The 27,760-nt window shown below is 40.4% G+C and overlaps 1 protein-coding gene across 2 annotated transcripts; it reads right to left on the bottom strand.

The window, feature by feature from the left end:
* phf24 (PHD finger protein 24) lies at positions 1–27,500 on the bottom strand. 2 transcript variants are annotated; one of them, XM_052050292.1, is made up of 9 exons: positions 27,035–27,500; positions 17,154–17,554; positions 14,315–14,500; positions 10,717–10,795; positions 10,072–10,274; positions 9,157–9,323; positions 5,105–5,137; positions 2,881–2,958; positions 1–1,266 (listed from the first exon to the last, which is right to left on the bottom strand). In XM_052050292.1, the coding sequence occupies exons 2-9, from the start codon at positions 17,550–17,552 to the stop codon at positions 1,170–1,172; spliced, it is 1,242 nt and encodes a 413-aa protein (XP_051906252.1). In that variant the 5' UTR covers positions 17,553–17,554; positions 27,035–27,500; the 3' UTR covers positions 1–1,169. The 2 variants fall into 2 exon arrangements, with proteins under 2 accessions (XP_051906252.1, XP_051906253.1); XM_052050293.1 differs by lacking the exon at positions 5,105–5,137 and having other exon boundaries at positions 27,035–27,496.
* Positions 27,501–27,760: the final 260 nt, after the last annotated feature.

The raw sequence follows: 27,760 nt of genomic DNA on the forward strand, positions 1-27,760 counted from the left end.
GAGAGTTAATGCCATGCATTTATTTTCGCACAGTGACATCCCTCACATGATCACATTTTATGTCAATTATAATGTATTTACAAAGCAGACCTAGCTTGAAAACATAATTACAGGCCATCCACACATACACAAAGCTCTAGTTGTTATGCTAGTCGCTCATCAGTCATTGACGTAGCAATCTCTTGTGTATTTAAACAAGGAACATTTGTACAGTTTACCCTTTTCGCCGCCACATTTAACATCCCCAGCACTTTCTCAAAAGAAATGTCTCAACGGTGCCTCTCTCACAGTTGTTCAATACCTTCTTGCTCACTTGAGGCGCATTTCATCGCAGATGTTTCCAAAATGTAGCACAACAGGAACAAATAGAATTCATGGCAATATATAGTGTATGTGTCACAGACTGGGTCAACTCCTTAAAACTACAGTACATTGGAAAAAAACAAAACAACCGAAAAACAAAGATTTATGGATTAGCGTGAAGATAAAACCGTGTACATCTGAGGATACATGAATAAATATCGCTATGTAATGCATTTAGAATAAATTAGACTAGTTTGTATAGCAGCTCTATCACACGTATTTCTGTTGGATGTGTGTTCCTCTTGCCTGCAAGGTAAAGGTCCTCACAGTTGCCTATCCATGATAAAAGTGTGCCCAAAAAGTGAATTTTTTGCAATGTGCTTCAGAGTGGTGTGATGGTGTGATTAATGATGTGATAGCAAATGAACACAACGCTGTTACAGTAGCAAGGAACTCTCATAAAGACATCAAGAGGCCCGAAGGAATTAATGCTTGAAGAGTAACAGCCTGTCAAAGTAATGCACCCGCACGGAGAGGTTAGTTCTATCCGGAGGGCCATCGACTTGAGTGTTTGTCATTTAAGAAAAGCGTGAGCGGCCAAACAGTGCATCTACTTCTTACTGCCTCCCTTCCTCATCCTTCCCACCTGGTGTCACTCACATTCATGTTGTGTTGTGGTGTTGTTTTTGTTGGCTTCACACTGCGGAGGCCCAGATGCTTGACACGCTGTCTCTTCTTTCTTCATCCGACAGCCTTATCCATTGGTGTCATTGGGTTTTTGCTCAACACCTTTCAGACGCGAAGGTACATCCTCGCCCCACCCCTACTCCCACTTTGTCTGCCGGGTACGTTGCCAGGGTCCTGAACTATAGGGGAAGACGGATGTGCATGGCCGTGCTATTGGGACGTGCGGCCAAGATGTAGATGGAACTCTCCCTGAGAAAGTCTGCCCACGACGTTGGCCTATTGAACATAAGACAATATTAAAAAGGCATTACTGGCTCACTGCTTTGCTCTATGACATGCCTCTTCATTTCCAGCTCATTTGCTTGTGCCGGCAATGACGATTACAATGGGATTAAAGTGCATCGATCTAAATTGGATAATGGTTTGTGAGGGCTTAATTATTTCCAGATTCTTAAAACGAGGTCTAAAGTTCTGAGTTATGATTTATACAACAAAGTCAATTTGATTTCAAATAAAACATCGCAGAGCCTTTTTGAATCTGAGATCTACTTTTTGGAGACTATTTAGTGCAAAAGACGACTCATTTTATGCATACTTCTGAAATAGCACATTACCTTTAACCTCATGTGAGGTTAAGTTAATGTCAATATTTCTCAACTGCGGGCTTGTGGGGCCCTTTGAGACTTTTGTGATTCAGGGCGATATAAATTTCACTTAACCCTTTAATGCCTGACCCATCAAGGAATAGCCAGAAAAATCTGATTTTTGGGGAACTGAGATGTTCATTTTACACGAACAAAATCCACAAAGATATTGTTGCCATATTATTTTGTTTTAGATATTTGTTGTATCACATTTATAAACATTATGTAGATTACATCAAAAACTGAAAATTTGGAGAAAATCATATTTTAAAACTGCAGTATCAAATTTGATACAGATGATTTAATGTACTACAAAGAATGAGTCACATAATGAAACCGCATGTATCAAATATGATATGAATGGCATCATAGGGTTTTTCATATTATGTGTGACTAAACATTCCTAGAAAATCACAATGTCCTATCGCAGATGAGCTATTTTCAGAACAGCCCCCTAATCATGTGGTCATCGCTGGTAACCCCAGCTTGAGATGTTGTTAAAATGTGTCGGCTTATTTTTTTTTAAACGTTTAAAAAAAATCTGATGGATTTCTGGTCATCTGAGTTTTCATCCAAACATGAAATGACGTTTCGATATTTACAATTATGTCACTATACCAAAGCTTAGTTTAAACGTTTATCACATTTTACCAAATTTTAGTGGTGAATAAAGATAAAATAGTTGCTCACTGAGACCCTTTGAAATATCCGTCATTGAATAAAAATCAAATCAGTGAAAAAACAAAACAAAAAAAAACAACAAAACTCTTATTGTGGAGTAGCTATTCTTAGTGTCAGTCTTTTGTGCTTGTTTTTTTTTTTCTCCAGATCATCATGACAAGCTTGCCCTCTTTTTCTTCCGTGATTTGTCACATTCTACCAGTTAAAAGTCGGATTTTGACTGTGTGTCAAAATGCTCCGGAGTCAATATTTAGCGTGATAACTTGCTGAATAGTGCAGCGCTCTGCTCCATCGCACTGACATCTGCAATGTGACAGTTTTGGTAACATTAATTAGATTTATGAGAGGGTGGAAAATTGAACCAAGTTCACTGTGATACACTGCAGCCCTGCAAAAATGAATACACATTGTTAAATTATTTTCTCACACTATCAGAGCAAAACATAATCGTCCTCAGCTTGTTTTGTTACTCAATGGTGATAAAATATTTGTCAACAAGCTGTCGTTAACTGTATGTGCACGATTAAGTATTTCTTACAGTTCACAAAACTGAAAGAGTACAAACCGAATGTCATCAGTCTTGCTTTGTTCACTGCTGGAGCTGGCCGGGCTGCTCTCACAAATGGGCCCAACGTGACTTATACTTGTGTCGACAAGAAAAACAACACACACACACAAACACACACACACACACACACACAGAAGGGATTACACATAGGCACGGTGACAAAGCATTGCTTTACACTGACACAATTAGAGTTAAAAGGGGGAAAAAGGTAATTGTAGCATCATTTCATGTAAACTGTAAATGTTATTTTGTTGTGGCCAAATTTTTTAAAAATGTGTCCAGGATTCATTTCATCAAGTATGGCTAACATTTGTGGGAAACGCTTACAAAATTGCAAGCAGAAATAGTGTTTGCATTGTAGAATTCTATTATTTTTTAAATTACCGGTACCGTATTTTCCACACTAAAAGGCGCACTGGATTATTAGGCCTATTATTTAATTTTTTTTCATACATTGGGCATTATAACGCATAATCTTCAATGCATCCACTAGATAGAGCTACGCTAAAGGAAACTCCGACAGAACGATCAGATGTCAGTAAAACGTATTGAATAAAGTTGACTTCACAGTTCACTTAACCTGCTGCAAGTTATAAGTTTGACTCGTTAACGTTAAACTCTCTTGCCACTGCTCCATTTCCGTGTTCAACTGCGTAACCGGTCGCCTTAAGTTTGAACTCTGCGTTGTCAGCATGTCTCGAGCAAGGAGCCATTTTGGGGTCGAAATATTACCCTCATGACCATACACAAGGCGTATCGGATTTTAAGATGTGCTGTGAGCTTTTAAGAAGATGGAAGGCTTTTAGCTGCGTCTTTTAGTGCAGAAAATATGGCATGTAAAAGATTGAGATGAACAACATTACAAGGGATTGTGGTAATTCGAGAAGCACCTGTCCTTTATTTTGGATCCAGCTGTCACGGGTATTTGTACATCTAAGATAGTGCAGTAGTAAAGCCATACTTATAGAAAATGTAAGCATGTGAAACGATCTAGGCCATAAACAACGTACCCTATAAAGGCCCCACATCTGTAACACTTTAAGCCTGTTACCCGTCTTATTTTTAAATCAGACTTAACCTGAATTTGTACACAGGTCGGAACGTGCCATGCTCTATCACTAGCCTTTGCTAATGCAGTAGTAAAGTCATAATTATGGCCTTTATTTGTATTTATATTAAAAAAATATATATTGCATAATGTCAAATGGATCATGAAATGAATGTGCTTTTGCGCCACATGAAGACATATTCTCATGAAGCATAGCGTTCATAAAATCAAGATGTACTGTCTGTTCCGCCTGTTGTCGGTATTTACCTGGGTTATTCTTTTCACTTTGGCTTTTGTTTACTTTACCAATGTTATCTTTAACATCAAATATTCTCTTAGTATGCCAAACCAGGTTACATAAATACAACAAGATAGCTCTCTTATTTTTCACTGAGTACCCAAACAGTCTCCCACATGTAAGTATGAGTCACCATAAGTCTGAATCGTCTGAACTTGCAATAAATAAAAAAAAAAATACAAAACGTAAACTCCATTGCAATATCTCAAAGCGCCAAAAGTGATGGTACTTTTTGGGTAATTAATGGATTAGTGTGATTTGTCAAACAAATGTAGCACTCACACACACACTCTCTATTTAGAGCAGTGGTTCTTAACCTTATTAGCGGTACCGAACACAACCAGTTCAGATGCACGTTCACCAAACCCTTCATTAGGGCAAAATAAAAATATGGGGTTTTTTTTTACAAATTTGAGACATTAAAAAAAACACACACTGATTGGACAAGCAATGTAAGGGAATCATCTGCAGCCAGCGATGGCCAAGCGGGCGTGTCATAAATAATTGACATTCTGAGTCAGGTGTGACTTAACTTCAATTGCACGGGCTCCGTCGAACCCCTCAGACCGATTCACCGGACCCCTGGGGTTCGATCAAAGCCAGGTTAAGAAGCACTGATTTTAGAGTATCCACTTTCATTTTTGCTGGGGCTTTTAATTCACATGTTTTGAGGCAATCTATGAACCTTAAGGAAGAGAAGAAGAGCCCATCATGTGAAGGGCTCACACTCCTCGCAATCAACATAATTCCAGGGGTTGCAGCGTTCTGGTCAACAGTCTCATCTGAGCGTGCATGATAAGTATTGCAGAGGGTACTTCTGGGTGTCGAAGTAATCGAAAGGAGATGAGCCATGCACATTGTTGAGTCACACTCACCCGCAATTCATAGGAGCGCAGAGTCCCATGAGTCTGTGTGGTTGGTGTGGCACATGATGAGCAGGTGAGCAGGATGGAATGGTGCATGCGAAATAACACATTAGATGATGCGGATGAAGCACATGTAGTTTGTCTCAGTGGTGGACGTATCAGTAACTGAGAAATGATTTCAAGTGTTTGTAAAGACAATCAAATAAGTTCCCCATAAAAGTAAGAATAATATTTTCATTTTCGGTCTTGTTAATAAGACATGAACTGGAATATCAGAGCATAAAATAATGTATCGTTTTTTTTGTTTGTTTGTTTTTTTCCACCACTGGCACAAATACAATAGTATGGCAAACAGCAGAGATGGGCACTTCACCCTATTTAGTCGGTCCATTCTCTGTCTGTGACCTGGGTACCCTTCCGTCATCGTCCCTCCGTCGTTATTCATATAATGATCGTCCTGCGCCCCCGTCCGTCATCGTGCTTTTAAAGCGCTTCCCTCCAAGTCCACTCTGCCTCCCCCGAAAAAAAATAAAGTCTCTGTGTCCTTGTATGACACCGTGGGAGAGAAGTGAGCAATTAATATTCATTATAGACTTCCAAAGAGTTTATGCCTCAGATGGAATCTTGGATCAAACAGTTCAAATGCCTCTTTTGTTGCAGACACAAATGTAATATGTCCCTTCTCACTTGTCGTAGAGTGATGCAACATTACAGTCTAAACCCGTCATGTAGAATTTAAACGTTCCCAAATGTGCCAAAACTGCGATCGATGGTCATGAAAATTTATGTTGACATCTTTACTTAATGCTCCTATCAACGTCTGAAAATATTAGAATGATCGTCCAAGTGTTTTCGGGTGTTTTCCTCTTCATAGAGGAGCTCACTATAAAGACAATGTTATTTCCCGAGATAAACACGTCGTCCATAAAATACAAAATACTAGACATGTCTTGCAACAGTACGCAATGCCAAACTTTGAAAAATGTCCGGGACTCTCGCTTGCAAACAGTGACATATTTATCGCATATACTTTCAGTAATGTCATAATTGGCTGTTTCAGATAAGACTGTCCGTCAATCAAACAAAAATGACATGACTGTTTCTTTATGTATTGAATGTATTGGTGAACATTAGTATTTCACCACACGAAAATAGTTACTCTGATCAAATAAAATAATGATAACATAAACCATCAGCATGGTGGGCGGGTACCGAGATACATACGACACAGCCAGCTTTCTTCACCGGTTGCATTGAGCGTTAATGTGAAATGGGTGTCCGTAGGCACTTTGTTATGTTCTTTGACTGTACACTAAGTGGCAGTGTTGCTATAGAATTATTGTTGAGATGAAATAGCCTAAGTAAATACAGTGTTTGGCTACACTCTGGCTTTGTTCCTGACACTACATACTTAACCCAGTGAGGGACGGACTGTTCTGTCCGAGGGACGGAATGCAAACAGTCAACCAATTAGAGACTGCCAAATGTTATACATATGCTCAGCTGTCATATCACGTCGCCATGGATCTTAATCTGATAAATGCACAAACGTCAGCCACAAATACAGAGTTCATGTTGCACAATATCGAACGTGTTTCCTGAAAGTGCTTTGAGTCAACTGAACGAAGAATCGATAAAGTAGGGATGAATGCAACAAAGCCCATCTGTACTGCCGTGTCCAGTCCAGTCAAGTTATTCATTAAATGTACATTTAAAGGGTAGGGTGATTTATGACTTTGTCATTTCGCTGGTCTATGTTGTAATATTCTATGTGTTTTAAAATAGCCTAATTAAATAAACCATAGGCGGCCTGGTAGTCCAGGGGTTAGCACGTCGGCTTCACAGTGCAGAGGTACCGGGTTCGATTCCAGCTCCGGCCTCCCTGTGTGGAGTTTGCATGTTCTCCCCGGGCCTGCGTGGGTTTTCTCCGGGTGCTCCGGTTTCCTCCCACATTCCAAAAACATGCGTGGCAGGCTGATTGAACACTCTGAATTGTCCCTAGGTGTGAGTGTGTGTGCGAATGGTTGTTCGTTTCTGTGTGCCCTGCGATTGGCTGGCAACCGATTCAGGGTGTCCCCCGCCTACTGCCCGAAGACAGCTGGGATAGGCTCCAGCACCCCCGCGACCCTAGTGAGGATCAAGCGGCTCGGAAGATGAATGAATGAATGAATAAATAAACCATCGACACCTCCATCTCTGACCAAAGCCTGACTGACTGACAAATTCATGACCAACTGCTGTGTTGGTACTCTTGTTTTGTTTTTAGACCTGTCCAATTCCTTTTCTTTCATTTTTTTGTTGATAAGTGGATGTAAATAATCTGGCAAAGGAAACCACGGCAGCTGTGTGTCCCCAACGACACGGTGAGGCTGCAGAATGTGTCCACCTGTGTGTGGCAACACACCACGGTGAGACCTTCTGTTCTTGTCATATTGCACTGTGTCTTTTAGAATATCCATTTTCCGATCCACTTTATCTTCACAAGGGTCGCAGAACGTGCTGGAGCCTATCTCAGCCAGGCAGTAGGCGGGGGGCACCCTGAACCGGCCAATCGCAGGGCACACAGAGACGAACAACCATCCGCGCTCACACTCACACCTAGGGACAATTTAGAGTGTTCAATCTGCCTGCCATGCATGTTTTTGGAATGTGGGAGGAAACCGGAGTACCCGGGGAAAACCCACTCAGGCCCGGGGAGAACATGCACACGCCACACAGGAAGCTAACCAGTGGACCACCGGGCCGCCTCTTTTATAATAAAAATGAAAATAAAATTTGAGGCATTTAATGGGGCTGGACAGGGTCGATTGTTTCCAAAGATCTTTTTAATATACTGTATATTATACTGTCAGGTTGTTTTGACAAGCTGCAGCATATATGAAAGTATTTGCTTAATATTTTAGCTTTTTTTTTAAACTGCAAACACCTTCTTGACACTAACAACTCATCATGTTGGCGTTTGATGCCATCACTTATTCTTCTTTGCATTCTAATCACTGATTTCAGAGTTTGCACGATAATTTAAAAAAAGAAAAAATGGCAAATCAAACAGCATTTTCGATACAGTGCAAAACTTTGTGTACGATGTCCTATTACATTTGTGGAGAACAATTTTCATAAAGGAGAAGCATGTGTCATCTAACCTTGAAGAGGAATTGCCGAGATGGTCATAAAAACAAGTGAGGCATGCTGAATCGAAAGCATAGACTCTGGACTCAGGTCTTGGGACATTTGTCACGCTGAGTCATTTGTGGCAGTCTGTAATAGTTCTGATGATTTTTCGAATGGATGTTCATGTTCACCTATTGACATTGGTTCAGAAAAACGAAGCGGAGATTGATGATGTCCAAACAAATTATCTGCAGTGATGACTATGTACTGTATTTTCAATCCCATGGGACATTGAAGCTCACAAAAAACATGACTGTTTCAAGTATATTATTGGGGTGTACTTACTTGTCTTTCTATTAAAATGCTTATTATAGATGAAAAATTATCACACTCAATTGAACGGACATATAGGCAGCCACCATAACTCCAAATTATGTTGTTGTTGTTTGTTGTTGAACATGAAAGTAGTGCTGTACGTGGGGCAACACTTATAACTCATAAGTCCCGCCAATCTTACAGACGAGACCAAGGGCAGACCTAAAATAATTTTTTATTATTACCAGCGTTCGTGTTTTGAGTCTTTAAAGTGAATTGCTTGCTTGTTTTTCTGAATTAGATCACTCGATATCTTCAAAGCTCAGCTGGACGTCATTTCAATCAGAGAATTTGTGTTGGGTGCTCGCGTTGATATTTCCTGCCTGAATATCAAAATACAGCTGTTTGGTCTGTCGAGTAAAAATGCTGAGCTCAATGGGGCCTCACCTTGCCGTGATGTACTGCACACAGACAACACTTTGGTTCTTATAAATGCCCTAATTGTGGCATTAATACATGATGAGATGATGTTTTCTTATCAACTATTTCCCGGTTTAAACATCCAAGTTCGCATTGAAAATGAACCACTTAGAAAATATCAGCCGTGTGTGATAGCTCTCATTTTGTGCACTCACCTCAGATTGCAGGATTGCGAGTCTTTGCTAAGCTTGTTGAACCAGGACTGCTGGGCCTGACAACATTCTGCTCTTGTGATCAAGCCATCCTCATCCAAATCCAGACCCAGGAACACCAACCGAGCCGCGTCTCTTTCCTTTGCGGTCAGCAGGCGCACAAGTGAATTCTAGGGGAAGCAAGTCGTATCCGGAGTCACATAATGACATTTGAGACGTGTAGGCAGGCTGAGAAGTTACCATGTGAAAACAAGGTCAGATCCAGTTAAGGCATTCGCCAGTAACTGAAATATAAAATCCGCCGTTCCCTCCTTTATTTATGTATTTACTGTGTGGGAGCTGGACTTTATCCGAACTGACTTCCAGTCAATCAATGGGCAACATTCCAGATACATTCCATCAGGCCATTCCCACCTCACACCAACAGTCATTGAGGTGGTTTTCTTCACTTGACCACGACACGACCAAAAAATTCAACTCATTTGATCTCCAAAAACATCCATCAATTATCTGATCCATCCGCTTTATCCGTGGGGCGTGCTGGAGCCTATCCCAGCCATCTTCGGGCAGTAGGCAGGGGACACCCTGAACCGGTTGCCAGCCAATCGCAGGGCACACAGAGACGAACAACCATCCACGCTCACACTCACACCTAGGGACAATTTAGAGTGTTCAATCAGCCTGCCATGCATGTTTTTGGAATGTGGGAGGAAACCGGAGTACCCGGAGAAAACCTACGCAGGCCCGGGAAGAACACACAACCTCTGCACCGTGAGGTCGGCACGCTGCCCTCTCCTAAAACAGAGTTATTCTAATAAACACCAACGGTAATGGCCCAGAACTGTAAGTGGAGCAGCTCGAACAAGTAGCCGTTAACAATGAAATTAATCAATCCCGAATGGATTTAACTTTCTTTACCTCAGTACGAAACTTTCTCAAAACTGCCAAGGATTCAAAGTAGAGAAAGTCCGGCCACTCAATGTGACCCTTTTTGTCGGGATCCAGGGCCGCAAACTGGGCGAGGACTTCTTCCTCTTGCTCGTCGGTCAGGTCTTTATCAAACTGCTGCTTGGATACAAAGTGGTGGTACTGCAGCAACTCGTCTGATACCAGGCACGACTCTACAATGACAAGCTACAATTAATGACATTGTCTACACCTTCATTAGTCACTGACAACATTTCTCTGAATACAATGAACTTCCCAGGAGACATTTTAGAAAAAGGAATAGCTTCCCTCTCCCCCACTGCTCTATAAAATAACACTTCAGGTTTTTAAGGATAATGAGAGGGAGGGCAATTAAAGGCACTAGTTAAATATAATATATACCGTATATATATATATATATATATATATATATATATATATATATATATATATATATATATATATATAATCTCATTAAATTATGGCAGAACATATTATTTTGAGAGAAATCTTCCTCATTCCCCTTAAAGTGACTACAATTCCGACTCCTCTGTCTTAATAAAAAGCCGCAACTGACATCACCGCTATAAATAGGTTGTGTCACACGTACACAGAGCAGTTTTTCCAGATACTCACCTGGGATGATCTTACACTGTTTAAATGTCTCCATAAGGCTGTACATTTCTTCGTCCGTTAACAGCAGGTTCAAATTATCCTGAAAGAAAAAGAAAAAAAAATGACACATTTTTCAGATCAGAGCAGTCAAAATATGATATAATAAGACAATTACTAATAATATTGCACCATTCCAAGATAAAAAGAGGTGTGAGTTATATTTAGATAAATCAAAACCCTTCACATCTTAAAAAAAACACAAACATGAATTTGGAAAGTAACAGGAAGACGATTTAATGCACACGGTGTAATGAGGACTTATCTTGTGGTTTGAGTCCCTACTTGAGCACTAAATCAAGAATATGTGAGATTATTCAGAGTGGGCCAAATAAAGCTTTGGCAGCAGCAAATGAAAGTGTCACTGCTTGAGCTGTTTTTTCAAGATGATGAAAAGAATTGGTAACATAACCTCCGTTAGCCTTAAATTGTGCGATTAAATTTGGCTCTTTCAGGCAGATGCAAGAAATCCCGTTGCACCATATTGATTAAAAGACACTCTGACTGGAATTAACCTTTGTGGAACCTCGCATGTTTTGTAACCTTTTGAGAAATTACCATGAATTGCAATCATGGAAGCTCAGCAACAAATTTATCATTATCGTATTTTCTGTTCTATAAGGCACACGTAAAAGCATTAAATTTTCTGAAAAGCCGAAAGTGCACCTTATAATCCAATGTGTCTTCTCAATGGATCAATATTTTGGTTTCTTGGGTGTAGTGTTTTAAACGTTCTGGAAAAGGTTTTGTAAAGCTTCAGCGGTTGTGACAGCTCTGGACAAATAAAGCTGTATCGAATTGTATTGTATTCCCTTTAGCGGAGCTCCTTCTAGTGGATGCATAACACAACCGCAGCCACTATTGTAGCTTCTATTCTATGCGCCTTATAATGCTTTGCGCCTTATATATCAAAACAGTTTTAAAATAGTCCATTCATTGAAGGTGCACCTTACAGTGCAAAAAATACAATAGTTCGATTTTCAACATCCAACTCTGATTCCACAAACCATCAACAAATCACAGAAAGAAATGTAAATAAAAATCTGAATAGAGCTTGATACAGCCCTCAGTTACATGTAAGAATATTTTTTTCATTTCCAAAGATATGAAGTACTTCACTGGAACACTATTGTTGTGTTCTCACAATTACATTCGTGTCGTGCCTCTGTTTTGTTTTATTTTGTTTTCTCACAAAAGTGATGTGTTGTGCAGTAGTCCAGGTCACGTGCAAATGTTTTTTTTCTTTTCATTTAAAGGCAATGTAAGAAGTCGCTTTGATTGGTTATGATTATTCACACGGTGGCACAGCTCTCCCTCTTGCAGCTTGACAACAAATGAAAACTCACGTTTAATGCAGTCAGTGTTTGACTTTATAGAAATTATCTGGAAACTGCTTTCCTTGTTCTTTTCACTTTGCCATACAATTCCTCCTCATCTTTAATCCACAGGATCACAACCACTCAGTTGTTGCGGCTAGTGAAACTGTGCCTAGAGAACAATAAATATCAGTCTTATCTATGTCAATATATAAACAGTAAATAAGAGTCACATTAAATACATCCAGTAAATATATTTCAAATCAGATTAGAAAGTGTCAAATTCTATTTGAAAAGGAGCAAAGGAAAAATTATAATACAGTATATAAAAATCATAATAATGGAAACAAACATTTTAATTTCATAAGGGCAGCTCACAGAAAGGAGAAAAGAGTAACAGTGTCAGAAAAAGAGGAAACATACCACTAAAAAATTACTACTCCGATAAAAGAATTACATAAAAAGAAATTCAAGGATTATTTTGAAGTAAATCACATTTCTTTTGACAACTTTTCAATTAGAATGCTAAAAATGACCTTAACCTTTGCTTCAAAGCGACTCTTGGAATTCAATGGCGACTGAGTCTACATTTGAAGGTCAATTAAATCATAACAAACAAACAAATATAATGTAACATCCTCCAACTGTGTGGTCTTTTCCATTTTCTCCAGGATGCATTGCGACCATTTTCATGGCCTCCCAAATCCCAAGATGCTTGATGCATGTCGCTGCAAAATATGTCAACTAATATTTCACCATGACATCACAAATGCCCCCGTTATTGTTTTTATTTTTTATTTTTTAAGTCATTTGAGCATCTCATGCCTGATCCTTTGTAGATTCTTTAAATTTCTCCTGAATGCTCGCATCTCCCATTTACTAGAATTGGCAGTTTTTCATCTCTGTAGCAAAGGCTGGATCCCTCCTACGGTTGCTGCTTTCGATTTTGGAAATGATGTGATGATGATTACTGACTGTCATTCATCTAAACATGTAGCAGTATTCTTTGAGGCTTGCTGTAAACATCCACATTGAAGGAAACCCAATCTAAAGGAACAGACAACAACTGACATCGAAGATAGCTCTCACTCTCTGTCAATGAGACACAAACGTATTCCCGTCTGCATTCCTCTCCCAGTGAAGTATGCAACAAAAAAGACAGAGGACCTTTCAGGGTCCTTTCTCAGAGTGGCCGACAGCCCCCCTAAACCGCCTCTCGCAGTGTGTTTGGCATTCAGTTTAATTTCCCAGTGCTGATGGAGCACAGCGAAGCCTCCACTTTACCGTGAAGGGTTCTTGAGCAAAAATAGTCTTTTGGCACTTACAGGGATTAAAACAGACGCCATTATTTTTCTAGCATGTTCGGCAAAGACGCTTCTTTCTGCATCCAGCCTGAATATTTGTTTTACTGCAAAAACCAAACAAACAAAAATAATTTACTTTCAAAGTTCAGCCAGAGGTGTGCCATAAGAGCTAAGGAAGAATAAGTTTGGTTTAAGTCAAGTCAAGTATAACTTTACTGTCAAATTCGCTGTATGTGCCACACACAGCACATTCCTCTCAACCAGACAACAAGAGGAGCCGCTACGGGTGCCCCCGCCACCATCAAAAGAACAGTTAACATAAAATGACAAAATAATACAACACAACACATAAGACACACACAGTCGTGCAATCATAACCACTTTTCCTGCATACACTTTGTTGTTAAAAGCAGTTATAGATGAAAGAGGAGCGAATCAAAGTGTCAAAGTTAAAGGAATTGATTAACTTGTCACTGTTCATTGTGATCATATTCGGGTCAATTGTAATAACCCAGCAGATGAAGCTCTTATGTGGGGAGGAAAAAAAGCCCACCTTGTGTGGGCCTCACATTATGTTATGTGCCACTGCTATCTATAGGATTAGAGTGGAACGGTTTCACCCATCAAATCAAAATTCCACCTCCATAACTGAGCTGCCATCCAATAAAATACTATAAAATTGTCCTAAATTTTGACTGTATGTGGGGCATGTTGCATGTTGGTTGGAAATATTACATAGCGTGGGTGCGTGCTGACGTCATATTTGATATTGTATCGCATGAATGTGGATTGCATGAATCCACTGGCCCACTCCTTTATATGTACATCAAGTCCTTGTGCTTGCAGAGTCGACAAGGACGCAAAGAATACAGAAAAAATGTCATGTATTCTTCATGTTCTTCTTCATAGAAATCCTTTTCAGAAGAACAAATCACCACTTACACAATAGTAGCAACTCCAGCCGGTAACTGTATGAGCTGTGTCCCTCATCTCCTGCAAGGCCTCAGCACGCAGGTAGCCGAGCTCCCTCAGGCAGCCATCATGGAAAACTCGAGTGCAGATCCTGCACGGGTATAGGTCGTCGGCGGTCCAGACCTCACACACGTCACACATCTCATCGCTCTTTGGCTGTGGTTGAATGAGAAATGCCTTGTGAAATGGTGACTTTGATTTGGAAACATGCATTCACACGACACTGTGTGGAAACAAAGTGTCAGATATTTTCTAGTTTGGTCTCTCGTGGGGATAGGATCGTGGGGATAGCAATTCTGCTATTTAAAAAAATCAATATATACAATCAATTATACAGTTCATTATAATACTTACTAGGATGCAGTATTTGTGAATGGTAGCCATTCCCTTCCCAGACATTATCTTTGAATGTCCTGAATTCCTCTCTCCGTGCCAGTGTCTTATTGAGCAGTTTATTGCTGCCCCCGGCAGGTGTCTGATAGTAGAGGTGCAAGTGCAGTGTTTCGAAAACTTGTGCTCAAGGACGTTGTGTTTTTAAAAGAAACAGATGATCCAGGTCATATGTAGATGAGAAGAATATGTGAAATAAATCATTTGAACTATATATATTTTTAATATTAGTTTAACTGATTTTGTTATAACCAACTGAAACATAAGGGCATGAATTGTAATTTATATTACTGATGTCGAGTGGAACTCCTGTAACAATGTGTCTTTTCAGGAATCTACCCCACCACCAAAAAAAAAAATCGTTTTCATGGTCTCAGGGGTGTGGAGCTTATCACAGTCATTTGCAGGCACATGTAGTGACCAACCACGACCATTCGCTCTATTCACACCGTCACCAAGTGCAAACTGAACCCACACTGCCTGCAGAAAAATTTACTATGATGTCACCAGTGACTACACGAAATCAATTAACCAATTATTTAATGAGATAGATGAATATATATTTTTTTTAAATTCATTTGTATTCACCCATTTTTGACAAATTTGATAAGCTTAATCTACAAATATGCAACTCCTTAGTGGGCCGAATTAAGACTAAAGCAGGCCGTTTGTAGCCCCAGGGCCATAGTTTACCTACAACCAATTGTTCCAGAAAATAGGTGGAACACAATTAAAAATAATTCAATGTTCAATGACCTGTGGTCATTGTGTCCACCCAGCAGAACTGCAGTCAGTCTTCTGTTTTGCTTTTTTTGGAAGTGTGTGTAGTTTATTTCTTCAACTTTTTTTTGTGCCCAAGTCAAGTGAAGTAGTCTACCTGCCCTGCCTGAATAACAGCAGCACAACTGAAAAAGAAAAAATGGTAAGGGATTAATACAATTAGTTCGATGGCTAATTTGAGGAATGGTGTGTTCCTTTGTCCATTTCCTATTTCCTCTATTAACATTCAAACGCCACTGCTGTCTCGCAAGTGAAAATAACCATATGGTGATCGGCTATTTAACACCATAAATAAAGCTCTGAACCTGTTTTATCGCTTCTCAAATGCTCCAGCGCCATTTTTAGGGCTTTGACCGCATCACCTATGACTCCTCTTGTTGTGCTCTTACTCTCAAGAATAACGATGCTGCTTTCCTCATTAAAATGACATCAAATAGTTTACTGACACAATTGTACAGCAGGAGATTTAAAGAAAAAAAAATGTGACTGCAAAAATCATTTGGTAACTATGGGAACACACATGGCCATCCATATGTGAGCGCTGGGATTTCTGTTGAGTTACGAGCCAGTCAAGCTGCCGCTGAAAGGTGTCATGTTTTGGGTTCTGATGTCGGAACATTAGCTTGTGGATGCTTTTTTTCTCTCAGTAATCCTTTGCATAACTGAGCTGCACCGCAATAGTATGCCAAATTGACTGCAAGTCTGTTTGGATTTAACGACTGTAGCTTTGAAGACCGTAGGTGGCCACTTCAAGACTCGCTACTAACCAAAATGTGGGCAATTGCAACCGATTTTATTTATTTTTTGGCACTGTTGAGGTGCCAGTGAGTGATGCGCCAAATTTTCAAGCCTCACACTTGGCGCAGCCACATGGCTCTGATATTATTGGGTCTTGTATCCACAGTGGATACAAGACCTGAAATAAGATGAAGCTCTCGCTGACCAAAATTACATCATGAATTAATAATGATGCAATTTGAATATTCAAGTTTGAGAGTAGTTGTAACATTTAATGCATTGCAATCCAAATAACAGGGGAGCAAAACACTGGCAAAATACCGGTCAGAAGAAAGCAACCAACTACAGGCTAATCCAATGCCAAATGTCTTGTGGCCTAGACTAGGCTTCATGTGGGTAAGATTTAATCTTTAGTCATCTCCTTTCATAATACTTCCTTTTGATTTGTACACACAGAGATATTTCTCAGCCCGGTGTTTTGTCTAGAAAACGCAACCGCTCCCGTGAACTCCACTGTGTTGCCACCGCGTTCCTGCATGAGGGTCACCTCGCCGAGGCCAACCAAGCAACACACCCCGCCCCTCTGTGTGAAGTGCTCTTGTGCAGACACAAGTCACATGGCGTGTTTGGAATGTAATGATCTTTTTGAACTTTTCAACGTTCTCATATTCTCCAAGAATGTTCAAAGAAAAGCTTGGGATTCCCTTGCTGAATCACTTCGACTTGGACGAGGAAACCGGATCATTCGCTGCTGTTGCCATGGGGACTGACGTTGTACAAATACCTCCTTAATCCTATGCCTCGGGGGATTCAATGTGTCATTTTGTGCTTTTATGCACTCTCGGCCAATGATCGTAACTGGCATATTGATGAGACCCATGCTGTTGGCGCGAGGTGTTACCTGCTCTTTTATGGCCAGCTCTACTTCTAACGGCTGATCGTCATCTGCTTCCCTTTTGGGCCGCACATAAGCAGGCGGTGTGAGCTGGTGACTCTTTTCCAGATCTTCAGGTTCTACGCCTTTCCCGTCTCGTAACCTGGACCAGGCCTCCTGGTTGACCGAGGCAGAGGAACCGGACGGGCCGCTGCCGCTTTCCGTTTCCCCACCTTTGCCGTCCTCGGCACTCTTCTCCTCATCCCTGGTTGAGGTTTTAGCCGGCACGTCACCGTCTTCCGTGTCTCCCTCCGCCTGCTTGACAAGCGCCGCGCGGTCCTTGATGCCTGACTGGAAGGCTGACACCACAGCGGTGCACTTCTGCACTTTGTCCACCGACTGCTTCTTTGACATGAGCACACCCATGGCTGCACACAGATGGAGAGAGGAAGGAACAGGGCACATTTGCATGAGTACTCTCAAAAGGCCTGAGGGGGCTCACATCGTAAATCCATCTGTGTTCCATTCAAAAAAAAGAAAAATGTACACACATCATCTCTGGACTATGACTCTATGCTTGCCCGCGCAGAGCCTTTTCATTTCCTGTCTTTAAAGCTAAAGAAGCACACACTCATTCGTATTCTCCTGCAGCATTACCAAATTGTCTGCCCGAGATTGCATCTATCATTTGAAAATTGACTTGAAAGAGTGAAAGAAGAGTCGTATGGATTTCGGATGGGAATCAAAATGGAGTGATGGGGAAGTGTGTTGTTCTCAACAACCACAAGTGACCATTTCAGTCTGGAATTGTATGGCAAGTCAAGCATGATGTTATTTGTGTTTTTTTTTTTCCAGAAACCTGAGTATCACTGCCAGCTGTGTTCTTTTGTGCATAAACAAAATGTCATTGTCATTCAGAATTTAAAAAAACAAAACAAAACAAAACAAAACAAAACAAATGTCTGGACCGGTTGACGATGTGACACGCTTCTTTATTTATTTATTTATTCATTCATCTTCCGAACTGCTTTATCCTCACTTGGGTCGCGGGGGGTGCCAATCCCAGCTGTCTTTGGGCAGCAGGCGGGGGAAACCCTGAATCGGTTGCCAACCAATCGCAGGGCACACAGAGATGAACAACCACGCACACCCACACTCACACCTATGGACAATTTAGAGTGTCGGAGGAAACTGGAGTACCCGGAGAAAACCCACGTAGGCCCGGGGAGAACATGCAAACTCCACACAGGGAGGCCAGAGCTGGAATCGAACCCGGTACCTCTGCACTGTGAAGTCCGGGCCGCACCTCTTTATTTATTCTTTGCCATAATTCAAACATGATGTTGGTGTTGGTGAAAATACCTTTGGATGTGCGTTTTCTTCTAATTGCATTGTGTTACCGTTTTTTTTTTTTTTTAATGCAACAGAATCCTCATGAATAAACAGTAACCAACAACATCTTACCAGTGAATGCTTCTTTGGTAAGACCGTTAGTTTTGCAGCTCACATTGTGTCTAGTACGCACAGTGATGTATATGTGTGGAATGTCTTTTGATGCCTCGAGGTGCAGCATTTCCCTAATATGGCTGTGAGGATATAATTCCATTTTGATTACTATGCATTTAGTTTATTACTTTTTCAATAGAACAATTAATATGTACCGGTACTTTACACTGAATCAATCCAAATAACGTCTATTTCCAATGATATGCAGAATGGTTTATATTCTGATTTAATTCATATACAGTTTCTGATGTGGCCTTAGGGGAAGAAACATAATTTGTTCTACAGCTGAAATCTTTTGAAATGCTTGCAATTTTACAAATGATCTCCTCAACGACTGCTGACACATCACGCTTGCGGCTTTGAAGGTCACGCCCAGTTCACCGTCCTCATTAGTGGATACGAACCAGCGTTTACAAGCCGCACTTGAAATCCTTTACCACAATCATTCTTACGTTTCTCATAAATAAAGTGACACCAACAAATAGTCCGGAGGAACTTCATTTGATGCGTTTGCTCCTCAGTCATTTTCAACGAGATGTGTTCCCTCCTTCTCAACTATCAGATCAGGTGAATTAACTTCCCTGGTGATGTTCAATAAACATTTTGCCCTTCTGTTTATTGAATCTTGCCGTATCCAGATACACAGATTCTATACAATATTTATACCATTCATCACACTTATTTCCTATTAGTTAGTGTGGGCCTCGCAGTTCTGAGGTTTTACATTCTGTGCGAGTTTTCTCAAGGTACTCCGGCCTGCTCCCACAATCCAAGAATGACGTTTTGTCGATAAACTGAAGACTCTGATTTGCCCATAGCTGTGAATGTGAGGGTTAATGCAATTGATTGTGCAAGGTATAGCAGCCTCCCTCACCCAAAGTCAACTGGGATGTCACACCTTTGGCGGTGACAGCGCTGAGAGCTGTTTGAACACTTTTCAGGCTTGGAAAATAACACCTGAAGAATGATGGCCTCCAAAAACTGCAACAAATATTGAAGGAAATAAACTTCTGACATATTGCACACACCTGCGATTGGCAGGCAACTGGTTCAGTGTTGTGAATCGGAGGTTGCGAGGATAGATGTCTGTCACGTAGATGTGATTACATTCCGTTCAGCGATGTGGGCAGACTTTCTTCTAATTTCTACTTCTGTGAGACTACGAATTAGATTTTTCGAGAAAAAAAAAGGGCGCCGTCTTGGAGTGAAGTTGAGTCGATGCTTCTTTCTTTGTTTCGAAATTCAACCCCATCCATCTTCACTCTACATAAGTGCTTGTATGAAATTGGATCTCATCTATCAGGAATGAAATGGGAGTCGTTCTTGCTCTCTTCCTCCTAAGCTACTCTAATAGCCTACAAGCCCCTCATTTGGTCCCAGGCTGCTGGTGAACTCTTGTACTTTATAGACGATTGTGGAGACAAAAGTCCATCTGTGTCACAAACATACTGACGCAGATGGAGGTACCTTAGGGATTTAAAATAAATTAATAAATACATATAAAAACTACTTGATGACTCACTTATGTCAAAACAAATTGATTGTCAAAACTTTATTTTATTTGTTTTATTTATTTTCGCAGGCCCAGCACCTCAAATCCCTATTTTGAATGGACCGCATATTTACAGATAAAAACGAACTTGTATCTTTTTTTTTTCTTTCCAGCATCTGGTCATGTCCCTTCTCTTGCTTTCCCCAAAACTTGCTGCTACGTCACACTTTGTGCAGTGTGACATATACAGGAGCTCAAGGACAAGCAATCCCTCATTAGGGCAGTCAATTCTATTTACGATGCACCCCTGCAGACCAATAACTAAGTAGCATGCACAGATTTGTGTCTGAAGATCACTGAAGAATGTGACATACTGTAGCTCTTTTTTAATCCTTTCATGCCCCCTGTCCCCTAATACCATGATAAAATGTCCATTGTAGTAAACACTGTCCCTGAAAGGGTTCAATCTGACTGAGTAATTCATTTTCCATTTTAATGTCACTGTACATTTTTCCATAACAAACGTGCACAATGAGTCACTGAACAACAATTATGGGAGTGTTTTTGAGCTACATATGGGCTACTTACGATGAAGTGATCAGGGATAAGCGAAGAGTAATAGATTGATAATTGTCTAAATTGCTGGCAATTGCTGTCGATTGAGTTCACCGGTATATAAGACATGCCTTATGAATACAATTAAAAAAGCGGAATCTGTTCCACACACACTATGTTACCCCCTCCCGTGTGCGCGCCATTGATATTTTCAAGAAGTAGGCATTCATCAAACTCAAATAAAGCTACTGGAAAGCTAGGCGCTAAGCTGGAAGCTATAAATCTTTACACAGAGCAGAAAGAATATATTCACCAAGTGTCGTTGGATGTTCTATTTTTATTAAAATAGAAAATTGTGCTAAAGTAAGAGTCGGTTGATGGTTTGGAAACAATGCCGAGTTCCTCCAGTCGATGAAGACTCCATTGTACTGGATGTTAGCTTTCTGCCTGTGGAGTTTTGTTGGGATAATTATAATGTCCAATTGAAGTGAACATTTTTAACCACTAAAAAGTCTGAAGCAAGAACACCTGGGCTCTCGTGTGTTACTGTTAGCTATCTGCCTAACTAACGGCAGTGTCATATCTCTGTTTTTCGTTTGTGGTTTTGTTTCAGAGAGCTAATGTCAAACTTTTCAATGCTCTATTTCCATGCCTTCAGTTGGAACCTTGCTTCCTCTTGTTTGTGCATTTCTCCTCAGCAAACATCCAATGTGCTTACTATTTACACTATTTTTTTTTTCTCCTGATCATCTTGGTCTTCTTTCGTTATGCATTCCTGATTCCGTTTTGCGACGCGGATATGACCATTGGTTTTCTTTTCTACCGTACCAACCCTTTGTTGAAATGCTGTTATTTAATTAATTTTGCTGTCCCCTCACATTTTGCAACTTGTGTATATGTTTTTGAGAGCGCAAATACAGTAAACAGTTTTTCGTGCATTGGTCTCTAGTCTCTTGGGGATCCTTATTCACGGCTTGATTTGTATCTGACACACTGCTGTCCAAAGAGGACATCATACACACCAATAATATTATTATCACACAGGCATGCCATCAGGACTGGAAAGAGAGAAGAGAGATAGATGCCTGCCAGTCATTAGCCTCCTCAAAGATATGCAAGCAGGATGGCTTTGTTTTGACGGAAAGGTCACAATTGAGAAATGCTGTATTACGTACACGGTACAATTTGGGTCCTATATACTCCTATCTGCTTGTATGCTGTGCAGTTAAACATACTGTAAATGTGAATTTTGCTGCACATCAATTGGCTGTCCACCTAATTTTGGCAAGTTCTACATGATATAATTTCATGTACCTACCTTTTTATTTTGAAAGAATCTCACCATTTGTCCATATCTTGTGTCACGAATGTCTGTAGCAGAAGTGATATTATGTCAGGAGGATAAGCATTTATATTCTCCACACTGTGTAGATGGGTGATGTGATGATGGAAGTATCTGCTGAATAAACAGAAATGTGTCAACTTAAACAGAATTTTCAGTTAACTTGTGAATATTAAATAGGACCTATGTGTTTGCCATCAGTCTATTCTGACATAAATGGGTCATTGCCTCACTTAGATACCTTCATTAGTTAGAGTTCAGGAGCCTGACAGTTTGTCACCTCTCAAGCGTGACATCCTTCTGCCTGGTAGATGCTGAACTGACAGCTGATTTGTGATGCTCGACAACTGCTGTAACGACTCCAAAACAGTTATTTACAATAAATCCCATAGGTCAGGAGAAGTATTGGATATGCCACATATCCAAAAACGATATGCCGCTCAATACCAAATATGATGATGGCAGGTCAACTCAAATGGTCGCTTTCAAGGACCTGGACAAAACGTTCTTGAGCACTTAATGTGCCCTATTGCTGGAATTTTGCATGTCCAATCCCACTGAATTGATTTGATTTTGGGTAGTACCTCCAACCAAGGCCCAAGTTTCTTTTCAGTATTCTCATCTTTGAAAACCTTCTATCAGGTAATGGTCTATTTTCGTTTTGACCAAGCAAATTCTAGCATCCCCTCTTCCCTGACAGTGATTTCAGCTAAGATTCTCATGTACTGTTGTTCTCCAAAAGCACCTTATTTAACTTCATAGTTTGTGTTATTTGAATACATACTTACCATGCCAAACGTGAGAACTAGATGTATTGTGTTTGCAGTGTGCAGCTTTCTTTGTTATTATGTTTCAGGATGACCGTATTATCCGCACTATAAGGCGCACCTAAAAGCATTTGATTTTCTCATATGCCGACAGGGCGCCTTATAATCCGGTGCACCTTATATATGGATCAATATTCTGATGTTTTGTACATAATATTTTAAATGTTCTGTGAAGCGCTTTGTTCCAGCTGCTGCGGTTGTGAAAGCTCTATATTGTATAAGTAAAGCGTGTTTTATTGTATTGTATTCTTTTTACCGTAGTGGATGCACACCACAACCACAGCCACTATTTTAGCTTCTATTCTATGCACCCAAGAATGCGGTGCACCCTATATATGAAAAAGGTTTTAAAATAGGCCATTCATTGAAGGTGCTCCTCATACTCTGAAGTGCGGAAAATACATTACATAAAAAGTATGTGGGCGATTTCCCTGAAACTTGATGGCAATGCAAAGGTGTAATTGAGGAGTCGCCAACTGATTTTGAAATTGGCCTACTCCCACGACACAATCACAATTGTTCCATAATTACTATATACAACATTCAAATTCATCGTAATCATATTTTTAAAAAACTGACACTGGTGAGGATCAAGCGTCATCCAAAGTCATAATTTATAAAAGATTTAAAAAGGACATCTTATGGCGCTCTAAAACTTGACATCTGTGTTCTCCTCCCCATCTCAGACACATCTGAATGATTTACAGGCCTCGGGTTAAAAAAAGATCTAAGAGAAGGGGAGGAAGTGAGGACCATTGCTTTGGGCTGACAGATTGTGACATCTCCTGACTTGGGGAATGTTATTTTCAAAGTTGCAATTTAGAATATTTTGTTCATTCTGACACAGGATCAACGCTTTCCTTAAAAATGAATACTGTTTGTCCATTTTGTCTTCTCCTTTGACAGCCTCAGTAAGAAGGTAAAGAACAAGTGCAAGAGGGCAGGTTGGATTCTCATGCAGCCTCTTGAGTCCAGTCAGCAATTGATGGCGACGGTGCTCTCCGGAGAAGCTTGGTTTGATTAATTGTTGATAAATGAAAAATGGAGGCGAGAGCAAAGAATTTGTCAAATCCCTCTCATTTATTTTTTTTTTGATCCTTTGAGAGACATTTTCTAGTCTCACCACATTCACCAGAGCTGGCATGTTATAATGAAATGAAATATGGCTTAATTTTTGTCTTTTTTTTAATATTACTATTTAGTAGCTGCAAATACACAAAGCATATCAAGGGCCATGTCATCGCCAATGACATACCTGGGAAGTTAATGAAATAAAAAAACACAACTCGTTTTTTGTTTTTTTAGCTAAAACAAACATGAAGAAATATAATGAAGTGCAGCTTGTATCATACCAATATGGTTCATTGTTGATGTTTTTCATAAAGACTGCAGTACATGTTCAACATGTTCAACATTGTCAAGTTTCATGATTGTTTCAGACAAATTTGGGCTTTTTGCCAGATGTGACGGTATAGTCAATATTTCATAAACCCACGCTAAGTAAAGTAGCAAAGCCCAAATTAAAATAATTACAAGCAAATCACAATGGCAGTAAGTGAGCGGGCCTTTTTGTGCTTTGTGTCGAAAAGTAATCCACGACCCTAAGCGAACGCAATAAATTATATAATCATAGTTGGTATGTAACTTAATACAAAACAATCCTATGAAAAAAAAGTATGGCTGTAACCAAGCCTTTTTGTGCCGTCTGACAATATTCTTGTAACTACTAAATTCTAAACAACTTTGCATTAAAAAAAATGCATTTTGGACATTGAGCCTTAAAATAATTACTTTCAATTCGAGATCGCACAAAAATTGGGGAACAGTGAAATGTCCATTTTTGTGCGGCGTCCACATGTGCGTACAGTGTAGACTTCCGCACAAATCTTATGATTGCACTCGATAACTGTTTATACTCTGCCATAAATATGGCAAGTGATTGTTGATTTAAAAAAAATACATAAATACAAAAATAGATTCTAAAAAGCAGTATGTAACAAGGGTACCGAACCGGTGACCAGTAAATGTTTTTTTTTTTTTTTTAAACATTGATCTGAGTGATGAGTGGTCTGAACATGTTCTGTTTACACACGTATGTTCTGTTTTTAGTGTTCAGCATTTAAAATGGTAGAGGCAGTGTAAATTAAAGCAAAAGTATGTCATATATGTGTCCCTTTTTGGCAGGTAAACATCACCCGCAATACTGAAACACCACCATTGTTTTCATTTACCGCTCCATTACTTGCGAAGAAATAACAAAAGAGACTGCACAGTTGTACATGCTTGCACATAATGTCAAATGGTTTAAAAAAAAAAATCTGCACTCGTGTTTGGGGCTAAAGTGGGCACTGATTCTCTGGCCCTCCGGTCATGACTGTTGGATGTTGCTGGTATGTGCTGATTAGAATCCCAACCAGCTACCCCTCTCATTTCTTGCCTGAGAGGGAGAGGGGCTTTTTCTTTCTTTCTTTCATTCTTTTTTTTTTTTTTTTGTAAATGGGATCCCCCACAAAGTGTTGCTTTTCATGGGAAAAAATCCGCCCCCTTTAGCCACAGAAGTGACCCACGGATCCAGGGAAGCAGAGACCTGGAACTAATTCCACTAATGAGTGTAGCCAGAACTTTCCAGTGAATGCGTAAGTGGAATCATTCTCGAACATTTAAAACATGCAGTGAAACAAGTTGTTCAACATGAAGAGCTTCGTGAATTCAATTAACGATTCTTACATAGAGTGCACTCATCACATTCACAAAAAGCATAATTACGGCTGAATCCCTCTGCCACCAAAGTCGAGGACAATCTGTTTCGTTGACATCCATGCTCTAATTTCAAAACACATTTTCCGCATTAAATAACAATTACTTCATGGCTCGAACCGTTGCAGTTATAAAACCTTTAACTTTACCAGAATTATTTAGGGTAATATTTGAACATGCCTGAATGTTATGAAATCTCAAAATAAACTAAAATAAAGTAAATTACTTAATGTCAAAAACTGCAAATAATCAAGCCTTTGGATCCCTGAATGAATTGAATTGCTCATATTGTAGTGAGGCTGACTCTTTCTCATGTTGCAGTTCTGTAGTCATTATCCAACTTTTCCTCTTTGCATTCTTCACGGAAGCCTGCGCTGTTACTACAAGACCCACAAAAAACAAAAATAAAAATCCAATGAAAAAGTAAAACATGTTGAGCTCCGTGCTCAGTTAGATGAAGTCAACTATGACATGACATCTCACAAGCACTCTGTCACACACCCTACAGCATGATTTGAATACATTTTGTATGATTTTCAAGGAATACTTTTTCGATTGATTGCTCTTATTCCACAAAAAATGACCAAAACATTTCTTTCACACAGCAACTGAAATGCAAGAATGACAGAGGGATTTAAATCTCAATGCACGCGTAGTCTAAGAGACATCACACTGGCATTCAAGCGCTGCCAGAGCCAAACATGCGTGTGTGTGCCAGCTCACAGAGTTGGACAATAAACAGCAGTGAAAGCGGATCAGACTGTAGGGATCTGTCACACGCTGAGGACAGGACTCGAAATTTGGCTCGTTTGAGCACCAGTACAGGTGGCGAGATAAAAGCAGCGTTGAGAAGGAAGTCTGATGTCAAAAAGTAAACAATGGCTGTTTGAGATAAGAAACTATTGTGTTTCCAAGAGGCAGCAGAATCTCCTCACAACTACCCATTTGTGATAAGGGCTAAGTACTCTTAAGAAGGGAGGTCATGCCCTCGTAAAAAAAGAAGTCATCACCCACTCTTTCGCTCGTGGCTGTGACATGTAATTACCATGGGGGCAAATCCAAACAATCCACGCCCAAGTGCATGCTTACCTAAATATGCTTCAAGCAATCTGTATGAGAATGAAAGTATATGACTGCATCTTTCGAGGTAGAGTGGTATGCCCCTTGAAAAGGTAATGCCTCAACCCTTGCCTTTTACAATGGTAGGGAACGGGGCACCTTGGTCCAGGGGGAAAAAAATGTCCAATAATTAACCCAACTCATGATTTAAAAAAAAGAGTCTATTTGTAACAGTCTTGCTCACCGCAGGATCCACAACGAAATGACTTTTCAGAGCACAACTAGCACCCTGCATTTACAATTTGTTATGTAACATGTCAAAAAAGGTGTGTGTGCGTGTGTGGGCTTAAGCAGCCCCGACCAAACTCACCTTTAAAGGCGAAAGAATGACGTTCAATGAGGACTTGATCACTCCGGTGCCCTTAAACTGGGCCGTTCAGCATGGCAAGGACTTTGGCTCGGATGAAGTCTGGGTGCCTTCTCGTGATACAGTTCTTTCTTTGCTTTCTGTTTTTTTTTTTTAATTCCTTCGTCTCCCATGCACCCCCGAGAGGAGAATTATGCTAAGAAGCACCTTGTCGCCTTCACGAGTGAGGAAAGGAGAGACTTGACTTGAAGGAGCAATGGACAGCTCCAGTGCTGAAATGCAATTGGCCTCCTTCCGCGGGTTGCTCCGCCAGTGCGTGTGAGCGGCCACGCGGCGCGCCGCCGCTCGATGGCGTCAAGAGGAGAGACCTTGGCGCTGCTGACTCACAGGCAGCCAATCAAGCTGCATCTCGGATTTATAAGCATCCCATCCGGAGCCACCTCCCTCCCTGAATCTCTCCCTCCCTCGACCTCAGTGAGACATGCAGTCAAAAGCGACCACTGAGGTTAAGCGAGTTGTGGGACGCCCTGATTGGACCGAACCACACGACTGCGACAAACTAATGACGTTCGGGAACATGCGTTCTCAGCATCCAATTAACTCTTATCACATTTAGAGCGGGAGAGGTTTGACTGTGACTTTCTTTTCCTACGTCTTCTCTTACCTATCTACTGTGTAACAGGAGGGAGGGGCCGGGGGAACTGAGATAAGTTTGTTTTTGCCCATTGT

The sequence above is a fragment of the Hippocampus zosterae genome, chromosome 18 (genome assembly GCF_025434085.1).
Source record: "Hippocampus zosterae strain Florida chromosome 18, ASM2543408v3, whole genome shotgun sequence".
Classification (NCBI taxonomy): Eukaryota; Metazoa; Chordata; class Actinopteri; order Syngnathiformes; family Syngnathidae; genus Hippocampus; species Hippocampus zosterae.

Coding starts and splice junctions, on each gene's coding strand:
- phf24 (XM_052050292.1), bottom strand. CDS start 17,552: ATGGGTGTGCTCATGTCAAAGAAGCAGTCGGTGGACAAAGTGCAGAAG. Junction 2,959..5,104: donor TGCGCTCCTATGAATTGCGG/GTGAGTGTGACT, acceptor TGTCGACACAAG/TATAAGTCACGTTGGGCCCA. Junction 1,267..2,880: donor AGCAAGACTGATGACATTCG/GTTTGTACTCTT, acceptor TATGTTCAATAG/GCCAACGTCGTGGGCAGACT.